The sequence below is a fragment of the Argopecten irradians genome, chromosome 9 (genome assembly GCF_041381155.1).
Source record: "Argopecten irradians isolate NY chromosome 9, Ai_NY, whole genome shotgun sequence".
Classification (NCBI taxonomy): Eukaryota; Metazoa; Mollusca; class Bivalvia; order Pectinida; family Pectinidae; genus Argopecten; species Argopecten irradians.
Window position 1 is genome coordinate 8,179,500 of NC_091142.1, and position 12,615 is coordinate 8,192,114.

The following is a 12,615-nucleotide window of genomic DNA, read 5'->3' on the forward strand; positions in this document are numbered from 1 at the left end:
GTTACAAACTTCAGCTTACAAAATTGTGAAATTTTGATCGAGGACCCCGTGTTTTTATATGATATTTGAAAAACATATTACCTTGGGCATATCATATACAAATATTGTGAAATTGACATGGGTTTTCATTTCCTTTTTGGCCTATTCATTGATTTTTTACGGGCGAAAATATGGCAAAACATGGTAATTACGTATAGAAACGGTCCTGGGAAATAACAAAAATTAGTTAGCATTTGTAAAAATAAAATAGTTTTGTATATTGTTCTATCGTAAGAAATTTAGGACAAAAAATCAACAGGATCGAGACTACATTCACCCTAATATTACAGAAAACATAATTTTATGAATATTTCTATTTTCGGTCAGCAAATTTGCATGGATGGTATATTTCAAGCTCAAATATCTCAAAAAGTAGTTCGAGAGCACCCATATATCTTTACAGATTTGAAATCTACATGAAAAATGCAAGAAAATAAGACCTGTTAGAAAAAAATGACATGGGTTTTTCCAAAAGTATGGAGCTACCTTAAGTTTGCCACTGCATCCTCCAAGTCTCCTCCAAGTCTCTAAGCACATATTCGAGATTAATATGTTTGATAAAAAATAAACTTTCAAAAATCGTCCTTCAGAGGGAGAAAAAATATACAATTTAAAAAGGACAAATGTCTTCTTTTTGACAAATATACTTCTTATCGGTATCGTGGTAATCCTCATGCATATGGAACAATAATTATAATGGCTATGTAAAATCTATCCTCAACTTTATGGTCTTTTTGATATGATGCTGTAGTCGGCCATATCAAGAGGTACAAGATGGATATTACTTAGCTCTTTTGTTTCTATTTATCCGAGGATAGTCATAATTTTGTAAAAGTAAAGATAGTTGTATTTCTTAAATTTAAAAAAAAATGAATATTTTCAAAAATAATAACTTTGAAAAAAAAATCTAATAATGTCTATTAAAGATCCTCCACTGCTGAAGAATGGTATTTTTTCTCTTGTCAAAAATAGGAGCAGACGATTTAGTATTTTTTTCAATTACAAAAGTTACTCACTTTACACCATTACCGCCATTGAAAAGTTTTTTTGCTTCTAATTTGATTTTAAGACGAAACTGTTAAAAATATTTAATTGCATCCCGAAAAGAATTCCGTGGCACTGTGTCCTATATCGAATAAACAACTGATTGCGCATGCACCAAAAGCAAAAAACAAGAATAATTTGGGAAGTCGGCGGTGGAGCATCTTTTATTATACTAATTTCGTAAAAAGTAAGATTCATACATCTAAACAAAAATCTTTAATCTATTAATTAACAAGAATAACACCTTCCAGTAAACAATGGAGGAATTCCAGAAACAAGTACAACTGGGCATGCGTCACCTACGGGAAATGACGTCAGACCTTCGGAGCCAAGTCACCCCGACTACTTGTTTGGTGGGCGTCAGCGCCGGTCTCGCTGTTTATTGGTTGATAAGAAGAAATAGGTACCGCCTTCCGCCAGGGCCTCTTGCTTTACCAGTTGTCGGGAACTACAGTCGTATGTATCAACAAACTACTTCCTGTACCTAACTGTCAGTATAATGAATTACATTCATTTTTTTCTCTGGAATATGAACACTTGACTGACAAGAACTTTGATTATGATAACAAATTTAAAAAAAAAAATGGTTATGTAAAATGTTCTTTATAAAGGTTCATTTGAGCTATAGGTTTAATTTAAACATATTTTATTTGAACAAATTCAAAACTGAATCGGGCACAAGTTATACAACTTCGAACTGTGTCAGTCATATATCGTTCTAAACATATAACAGGGTTGGATTTTGTTGTGCTGCCATTTCTTATTAAAAAAAATGTTAAGAACCAGGTTTCCTAGATGGGAATTCTTGATGTCGCAAATAGAACTGCTTAATTATCCGGGCATGAGCTCATATTACTTTTCTTCCTTTTTCATAAGAACCCGCGCAAATCAATATTTTTTTTTTTTTTTTTTTTGGCTGTAAACCACCTTTCGTCTGTGAGCAATACATGTTCGCGAATTCCGCGCGAAAGTGTATCTCAGCGAAATCAGTATCTCCGCGAATTCAGTATTTTCGAATTCAGTAATTTCCACAATTCCTGTACAATTAAATTGAAAGGCAATTCCATTCAATTTTAAATCCGCGAAACTTAATCCCGATAAAATGTTTTGAAATGAAACCGCGAAATTTAGTAGCCGCGAAAGAAAGTGGGTTTACAGGATGTGTTGGTGCAACTGCGTTACATGTGATCGTTTTTACTCCATTGCGAGTCCAAGAAGGATGATAAAAAATTTGTTGTTTTCTGAGTTTATTGGGACTGTTCATCATTGATATTAATAGCGGATAGGTGTTTTTGTTGCATTATTTAGTTTCTAGTTCTTAAATTTGACATTGATTTGTAAAAGCCTCTGTTACTGTGTTTGTTGTTTGACAGTTTTGGGAGATTCCAAGCTTCACGAGACCTGTGCCAAGCTGTCTGACAAATATGGACCAGACATTACTATACAGTTTGGTAGGGATTCGATATCAACAAAAACGATTTTGTCAGAGCTATTACAGTAATTCATTTTGTTTAAAATGTATCCCTTTCAAAGTATAGCCATAATACCAGCCAACCTTATAATACTATATATAGCGTTTTTTTAACGTCTATCAGTTTCATATCAATGAAGTCAGCACTAATAGAGTGTACTCGGACTAAAAAGATGTAGTTTAATACCGACATTGTTACCAGCCTGTACGAAAGGTGTCATCATCGATGTTTATTAAGATTTCAATAGGTTTTGCAGCTAGGAAATAAAAAAAAACTCATAAAAATAAAAAAAACTCATAAAAAGTCACACATGTATGACTCAGTTTCATGAACATTCCTTAACTTTAAGGAATTCCTAAACTTAACATTTCCCATAGGAAAGCACTGCATAAGCTAAGGAAATCACCTTTACTTAAGACGGTTCTTTAACTTCCGTAATGCCTTCCTTTGTTGAATTTTAAGTTTAGGAATCCCTTACAGATAAGGAATGTTTATAATGTTTGGCCTTGATTGATTGTTTTCTGATAGGACCAATGCAGATGGTAATTCTGAATACAATCGAAGCGGTTACGGAAGCCATGGTTACCAAGGGAGCGGACTTCGCCAACAGACCCGTCACTGTCTCTGGTAAGGAGTATTCTACTTTCGACTGGATTACTTGCCTTAGTACCAATTCTTTCCGCTAGGCTTCGCTCATATTGAAGCGAAACCTAGCGGAGAGTGGAATAACTACGGTAGTCACTCTATAGACTATAGGTCTTATCACATAATCATAATTTTGTTAAATGTGTCACTAGTGTTTCATTTGGAGCGCTTTCCATTGACTGTCAAGCGCTAGACACTCATTGTAACATCATAACCTCAATATAGAATATTGTGACGTCAGGATTCAACACATTCTGGATGTAGCTTGTTGAAGTCATTTGATAAAAAAGAATTGTTATTTTGTATGAAATAGTGTGGAAGTTTTATTTTTTTGCTAGTCAAGGCCCGCAAAACTAAAATCATGTTTGACTGGTTTCTTAAAATCTCATATAAAATATACACACATTAAAAATAATATACATACATACTAGAGACCAGGAGACTTGACTTTGACTCAACCGGAGTTTCGAGTCATCCGATCTTAAAATACATATAAAAAGAAGGACAAAATCGGGACTTCAAAATTAATTCGACTCAACCGGAATTTCGAGGCAAGCGATTTTGAGATAACGAGTTTCGACTGTATGTGAATTGCACCTTTAAAAATAACAAATATATAACGATATGAAACTAATGCACTACCCTGTAATCAACAAACAGGTGAGGAGATGAGCGAAGGCGGCCGGGACATCTTCTTATCACAGTACACACCAACATGGAGACTACACAGGAAGATTGCCGCCAAGGCTCTCAGGTTTGTAGATTTCACACATGATACAAACACAATATGACATAGCATTAACGAAATATCTTTCTCCAACTATACCCTTAATACATAGCATAGCCTATCAAAACAAAAGTAAGTAACACATGAAACATATTACATACATGGAAGCTTACACAGGAATAATGCCGCTAAAACTATCAGATTTGCATTTCTCACACATTATCCAATGACAATATGACATAGCATAAACGAAAGTTTTTCAAATTGTGAACCTAGATATACACAACCGCAATCTCCAAAACACACTAGTAATTACCACATGGACAGCATTGCATACATGAGAGTTCTTAAGCAATAACGAATTTACCATACCACAATTTCCCAAAACACACAAGTAATTACCACATGGAAAGCATTGCATAAATGAGAGTTCTTAAGCAATAACGAATTATCTCCTTCAACTATGCTCAGAGAATACCATCCACAATCTCCCAAAACACACAAGCACCACACGGAAAGCATTGTTTACATGATTGACATCCATATGAATGATCTGAATTAGTAATAAGACGTTCAACAACCAAGCAACATCGCTTCAATTGTGTATTTCATGAAACATTTGACCGATTAAGGAATGTTAATGGTACAGGCCCGAGGTCTCGAAACCAGAAGTATCGGCATTAGTTAAAATCCTTAGTCATGCAAACATCCAAAATTTTGATTTTTGAAATGTGAAAAAAATGTCCCCGCATAATTCTTGAGCAGACTGGTACTTAAGTAACGGTCTTATATAACTATGTCAAACTTTGTTCACTACAACTGACTCCAGTCAAATTGTTTCACATAAGTTACATAAAGAGAAAAACGTAAACTTTGACTTAAACCTGCATAACAACATGGCTACGTGCGAGTTCTCGTCCTAACACAATATAAAACTATGTCAGCTAATATGATATATTTGACATCCTATAGGAAGTACCTGAGAGGGGACAAACAGGAGACGGCTGTGCTCGCCTCCATGAAGGAGTTATCTAACCTTCTGACCAACACCAATGGCAAACCATTCACCCCACACGCCTATCTAGACCACGCCATCTTCAATGTCTTGTGTGGCCTCTGCTTCAATAAAGTGTAAGTTTGGACTGTACTAGCTCTAGAATGTTAAAATGATACTGCTATAGATAAGCTTAATAAGATGGTCAATAATCTATAATTTAATACATTAGATGTATAAAATTCAGAGGCGACCAGAAATTATTCACAAAAATAAAGAAGTAAAAAATATAACATAAGATTAATTCCTAGACATTCGTGCGCCTAATTTGCTCAAAAGTCAAGGATGACTTTGTTTTGATCACAATTTGTCAATTCGTGTCTTTTATCAAATGTTTAAAATTCAGTGGTGACCAGAAATCTTTCACAAAAGAATTGGTCTGGGAGAGATCTCAACAATACTCATTTTCCTCTTTACAAATCATTATTGATTGCACAGCTTGTATAAGTCGCACTATCTCGATCTACTGCTATTAATCATTTTATACCTCCTTCCTCCCGCACCCCAAGAAATGATGTCCGTTTTCTTTTAAAGGTACGACTTCAACGACAAGACGTTTAATACGTTTATGGACGCTGACAACGATTTTATAAAGGAATTTGGACATGGTCTGCTAGAAGATGTTTTCCCTATTTTGGCCAAACTCTGGCCAAGTCAACAGTACAAAAAAGTGTTGGGTTATTTCAACACAGTGCTCGACTTTCTTTTAAACGAATTTAAAGAACACGTAGACAGCTTTGATTCAAGTAAGTAATTTATAAATCTACATTTTACATTAACGACGGTACCTGAATATCGTTTCGTTAAAAATTCTCTTCCGTCGACAGAGCATAAATGATACTCAGCATTTGAACAATAATTGGTGTTTAATCGTGTTTATATAAATATATGTCTAATTATCATACAGTTGGGCGATTGGGTGCCGTAGATCGTGAGTTCGAGGCCCGGATAGGGCTCGAGTCAATAAATTGTCATGCTTTGTTAAATTGTGTTTCTGTGATATTTAATTAAAGTCCACTACCTTTCCGGAGCAAAATTTATAGGTTTCTTAAAAACATTAATTACAAAAGAAAATATATATCGATGGCTTAAGATGAGGTTACAACACCAAACATATGCAAAATTTCCTGTCTAATGTACGATAACAGTGGAGATTCATTTCGCTGTTTTGCCATCTGGCGCAGTGAAAGTCAACTACCGCGCGGCATTTAGGACGACGGCGGGAAACATAAAACGACCCGCGTTATGAAAATTACCATTTTATTTATTCTAACTAAACGGTTCTGAAGTGTTGATAAGTGTGCTAGTAAACGTATTGTTAATAACTTCTGCGACTCTACAAAATTATTGATCTCATTTTACATTCCTATTTTAAAAATTAAAAGCTGTTTCGGAAAGGTAGTGGCCCTTTAACACACAATATAATATAATATAATGTATTATGCATGCGCAATCAGTCCTTCATTCCTTATACGACATATTGCTACGTTTTTTCAGGATGCAATTAATTATTGTTAATATCTTTATCTTGAAGTAAAAAAAAGGAAGTTCAAACTTTTCCATGGTGTTAATAGTGTTAAATAAGTAACTTTTTTTAACTGAAGGAAAATATTAAATCGTTTGTTCTTGTTTTTTTAGGTCATCTGACCGAAGGTCAGGATGACCTATTGTCATCGTGTTTTGTCCGTCGTCGTGCGCCGTCCGCCGTGCGCCGTGCGCCGTGCGCCGTGCGCCGTCCGCCGTCCGCCGTGCGTCGTGCGTAAGACTATTTATACAAAAGCCTACTCCTCCTTAACCCTTGAGCGGATTACATCCATATTTGGTGTGAAACATCATTGGGGGAGGACAATCATATTTTATATAAATGAGCCTGGGCCGACCCCTAGGGGCTGAGGGGTGGGGCCCCAAAAGGGCAAATTTTCTTAATTTAAGCTTTAAAATCCTACTCCTCTTTCATCCTTGGATGGATTTCATCCATATTTGGTGTGAAACATCATTGGGGAAGGACAATCATATTTTATATAAATGAGCCTGGTCCGACCCCTAGGGGCTGAGGGGTGGGGCCCCAAAAGGGCAAATTTTCTTAATTTAAGCTTTTAAATCCTACTCCTCCTTCATCCTTGGACAGATTACATCCATGTGGGGTGTGAAACATCATTGGGGAAGGACAATCATATTTTATATAAATGAGCCTGGTCCGACCCCTAGGGGCTGAGGGGTGGGGCCCCAAAAGTGCAAATTTTCTTAATTTAAGCTTTAAAATCCTACTCCTCTTTCATCCTTGGATGGATTTCATCCATATTTGGTGTGAAACATCATTGGGGAAGGACAATCATATTTTATATAAATGAGCCTGGTCCGACCCCTAGGGGCTGAGGGATGGGGCCCCCAAAAGGGCAAATTTTCTTAATTTAAGCTTTTAAATCCTACTCCTCCTTCATCCTTGGACAGATTACATCCATGTTTGGTGTGAAACATCATTGGGGAAGGACAATCATATTTTATATAAATGAGCCTGGTCCGACCCCTAGGGGCTGAGGGGTGGGGCCCCAAAAGTGCAAATTTTCTTAATTTAAGCTTTAAAATCCTACTCCTCTTTCATCCTTGGATGGATTTCATCCATATTTGGTGTGAAACATCATTGGGGAAGGACAATCATATTTTATATAAATGAGCCTGGTCCGACCCCTAGGGGCTGAGGGGTGGGGCCCCAAAAGGGCAAATTTTCTTAATTTAAGCTTTTAAATCCTACTCCTCCTTCATCCTTGGACAGATTACATCCATGTTTGGTGTGAAACATCATTGGGGAAGGACAATCATATTTTATATAAATGAGCGTGGTCCGACCCCTAGGGGCTGAGGGGTGGGGCCCCAAAAGTACACATTTTTTTAATTTAAGCTTTAAAATCCTACTCCTCTTTCATCCTTGGATGGATTTCATCTATATTTGGTGTAAAATATCATTGGGGAAGGACAATCATATTTTATATAAATGAGCCTGGTCCGACCCCTAGGGGCTGAGAAGTGGGGCCACAAATGGGGAAATTTTTTTAATTTTAGCTTTAAAATCTTACTCCTCCTTCATTCTTGAATGGATTTCATCTTTATTTGCTGTGAAACATCATTGGGGATGGACAATCATATTTTATATCAATGAGATAGGTCCGACCCCAAGAGGCAGAGGGGGCGGGGCCCCAAAAGGGGAAATTTTCTTAATTTAAGCTTTTAAATCCTACTCCTCCTTCATCCTTGGATGAATTTCATCCATATTTGGTGTGAAACATCATTGGGGAAGGACAATCATATTTTATATAAATGAGTGTGGTCCGACCCCTAGGGGCTGAGGGGTGGGGCCCCAAAAGGGCATATTTTCTTAATTTTAGCTGGCCCACTTCCTGTTTTCAGGTTTCGGTCTCTGTTCTCAATGAAAATTAGTCTATAGGGGTTTAAATTGATGCAGAACAACATGCAAACGTTTTCGTGAAGATTTTAGTATTTCAAGATGGCCGCTGACCCACTTCCTGTTTTCAGGTTTCAGTCTCCGATCTCAAGGAAAATTGGTCTATAGGGGTTTTAATTGATTCAGAAGGGGGAACTTCAGGTGAGGACAATCATATTTTATAAAGGACCGAGCTAAGACCCATGGGGATAGTACGGCGGATGTCCAAAATGGAAGCTTTGCTGAAATTTGGCTTTAAAATCTGACTCCTCCTTATATTAATCCATAAATGGGTTACAACCATATATGGATGAAGGGCTACCAAGTTTGTTCAACAAATGACATTTACCTATTTCAGAAACTTACATATTCATCTAAGGAGTTCCTCGTATTGTTTATATTAATCTTTAACCAATACTTTATACTGTGACTTTGTTGTTTTGTGCAATGAGTCAGATGACCGTTAAGGCCCATGGGCCTCTTGTTATAGAGACAAAATGCCATTTGACAGTGGTGGAGAATCTTTAAATCACTTTGATTTCTTGAATTTCTACTTCTGTGGACTTGTTTATCAAAGCTTTTGGGCGTTTTTAGTTCGACTATCATGATATTTCCCTACCTTGAGAATATTACAAGGAAACACACCCCGAGATGTAATTCATGAATGTCCATACGTTAATTGAACATTTATTTATGTTCACCGAGGGTTTAGATTTCACCATTTAAGATGATACCATGTACCGTCGATTATCCATATTTGCCATGTTAGCGAATACACTTAGCTAATGTATACATAAAAATGTCTTACATGAAAGATCTTCACATATAAAATTTTCTAAAATCTTTCATGGGGTATGACATATCCCTATCTGTATGGTTATATGGCCCATGCATGATATTTTTCCCCGCATACAAATTAAAAGAAGAGGATGACATATCGACAGTTGAAGTTGCTATAGCGACATGTTTGTACATGCAGGTCCATCAAATGCAAAATCAACGTCACTATCAGTAATGTAAACCACACATTCGCCACATGTGTTTACAGCGTCATATTATTGTTACAAGTTGACACGGAAATGTATGCCAGTTTTGTCTCTTGGTAATGAGTCAGGTTTGGACGTTAGAAATCCAGAGTTTTAAGAGAGAAAAAAAAACATCCGAAAAAATGACCACTACCTGACAACAGTACTGAGGAAACCCACTATTGTGTGCTTTTCAAGATATATTTACTAAAATCTGAAGTTCTTGACTTGCTAGATATATCCGATGTTTATGTGATATTTTTATACATCAACAATATTTGTTTACTTCTGTTGTTGGTGTAGATAACATCAGGGATGTAACAGACTTTGTAATCCAGACACGTAAAGAAGCCGAGGATGAAGAAGATGCTGAACTGCTGAGTCAATTAACGGATGTACATCTACGGCAGACAATCGCTGATCTGTTCTTCGGTAATGCGTCTCATTATATTAGGCAGCGTGATATTATATTATATACATTTGTATAAGGCAGCGTGACATTATATTAGGCAGTATTGAAATGTTGGTGTTTTTTTGGGGTTATTTTTTTTTTTGCTTGTTAATAAACCCCTCTAATTAATTGCCTGAAATCCACAACAGGTCTATCTGTATCCTTTTGCAGTGTGTCGACGTCTTTTAATGGTTTCATCATCCTGAATGAATGTTGCATATATATGATATGACAAGATAACCAACCCGAATTTCAAATCAAGAAATTTTGACACGAAATTGACCGGAATTCTGGTCAATTTCAGATTAAAATTCCTTGACCGGAAATTGTGGTCAATTTAAGATTAAAATTCCTTGACCGGAAATTCAGGTCAATTTGCAATCAATTTTTTAGGTCACCTGAGACGAAGTCTCAAGTGACCTATTCTAATCGCCTTTTGTCCGTCGTCGTCCGTCGTCCGTCGTGCGTCGTGCGTCGTCCGTCGTATGTCCGTAAACAATTTACATTTTCGACTTCTTCTCCAAAACTGCTGAAGCAATTTCAATGAAATTTTGCACAAACCTTCTAAGGCATAAGGCCAATCAAAATTGTGAATTATATGGTCCCCACCCCCCAGGGGGCTATGGGAGGTGCCAAAAGGGGTAAAATTGAGTAAAATTTCAAAAATCTTCTTCTCTACTCACAGATGTGGTAGAATCAAATACTCTTCATAGATAGAAAGGTCTTAAGGTCCTTTACAAAAATTGTGAATTATATGACCCTGGGGTCTCTGGTTTCCCCCTGGGGAGGGGGTTAAGTTTACTATAGTTTTATATTGGGAAAACACATTTTTGTGCATTATTTGGTCATTTGTAATAGGAAATGAGTCAAATGTTGTCAGAATTATCAGTATGAGAAGGCCATTTAATCCTATTAACAAATTTTCTATGACTGACCCCCAGGGGTCTTAGGGGCGGGGTCAAAAGGGGTCAAATAGGCTAAAACTTCAAAAATCTTCTTCTGAAATTCTGGAAATGGTAGAATCAAATACTTTTCATAAATAGAAAGGTCTTAAGGTCCTTTACAAAAATTGTGAATCATATGACCCTGGGGTCTCACGTTTCCCCCCTGGGGAGGGGGTCAAGTTTACTATAGTTTATATAGGGAAAACACATTTATGAGCATGTTTTGCTCAATTTTCATTGGAAACAAGTCAAACTTGGTTAGAATTATTAGCCTGAGATAGCATTTTAATATCATATACACATTGGTCCTGGCCGACCCCCTGGGGGCAGAGGGGCGGGGCTAAAAAAGGGTCAAATAGGCTAAAACTTCAAAAATCTTCTTCTGAAATTCTGGAAATGGTAGAATCAAATACTTTTCATAAATAGAAAGGTCTTAAGGTCCTTTACAAAAATTGTGAAATATATGACCCTGGGGTCTCACGTTTCCCCCTGGGGAGGGGGTCAAGTTTACTATAGTTTATATAGGGAAAACACATTTATGGGCATGTTTCGCTCAATTTTCATTGGAAACGAGTCAAACTTGGTTAGAATTATTAGCCTAAGATAGCATTTTAATATCATATACACATTGGTCCTGGCCGACCCCCTGGGGGCAGAGGGGCGGGGCTAAAAAAGGGTCAAATAGGCTAAAACTTCAAAAATCTTCTTCTGAAATTCTGGAAATGGTAGAATCAAATACTTTTCATAAATAGAAAGGTCTTAAGGTCCTTTACAAAAATTGTGAATTATATGACCCTGGGGTCTCGCGTTTCCCCCTGGGGAGGGGGTCAAGTTTACTATAGTTTATATAGGGAAAACACATTTAACATATTTGTGAACATTATTTGCCCAATTTTCGTAGGAAAATAGTCAAATTTGATTAGAATTATTAGCCTAAGATATAGCATTTTAACATCCATATCCGTCCTCAATGACGCCTTGGGGGACCAGAGGGGCAGGACCAAACAGGGTCAAAATGATTAAAATTTCAAAAAATACCTCTAAGTTCACAGCTTGATGGAAGCAAATACTCTTCATAGTCTAACAAGTCAAATTTATAAATCACTGACCAACTTCAAGGCCCAGTATATAGTGTTTGTATGTCTTTAATTTATTTCATTATTTGTTTCATTATATATTCTAACTCAGGTGACCGTTAAGGCCCATGGGCCTCTTGTTTTTAGATCAAGATTTCTTTAAAGTGTTAATACCTACATGTATATATATATATATATCTGTTAAATTCCGTCCGTCGCTTCACGTACCTTCCTGCTTAACTTTATGGAGGCGGGATATTTATGCCTTAAGACATTTCAAACTTCCAGTTGATCCTAATATCCTCAGCAATGAATCACACTGTAGAAACGTAATTAGTTCATCAAAAAATGACAAAAAAAAACTAACAACAAAATCTTATGGATGTATTAGATGCTCAAATTCTACTTTACATATTCTACCACACGGCAGTTGTTAATGATATATGTATTTTGCATTTGCATATTGCAGAGTTATCTGCCCTTGTGATTAGGTAGTGATTGTGACGTCATGCCGTTGTGACCTTAACGCCATACTTTAAAGATACAACGACGTGCGTGTCGCTCACAAAACAATATATACCTACCCCACAAGGGAGGTAACTCTAAAATAGACAAAGAAACGGCATTGCGACTATTGAAAGTTTGTTTTGAAAATAAAATCAAAATAGTGTCTTATATAATGCTGATGGGTATCACAAA

General features: G+C 36.6%; 1 protein-coding gene across 1 annotated transcript in view; it reads left to right on the top strand.

The window, feature by feature from the left end:
* The window catches only part of LOC138331383 (uncharacterized), a 28,286-nt gene that overhangs the window by 12,914 nt on the left and 2,757 nt on the right, over positions 1-12,615 (top strand). Inside the window, exons 12-18 of the mRNA XM_069278960.1 lie at positions 1,339-1,539; positions 2,457-2,534; positions 3,084-3,182; positions 3,861-3,954; positions 4,900-5,058; positions 5,516-5,727; positions 9,749-9,877. Coding sequence (XP_069135061.1) covers positions 1,339-1,539; positions 2,457-2,534; positions 3,084-3,182; positions 3,861-3,954; positions 4,900-5,058; positions 5,516-5,727; positions 9,749-9,877 — 972 coding nt within the window. The remainder of the gene's footprint in view (positions 1-1,338; positions 1,540-2,456; positions 2,535-3,083; positions 3,183-3,860; positions 3,955-4,899; positions 5,059-5,515; positions 5,728-9,748; positions 9,878-12,615) is intronic.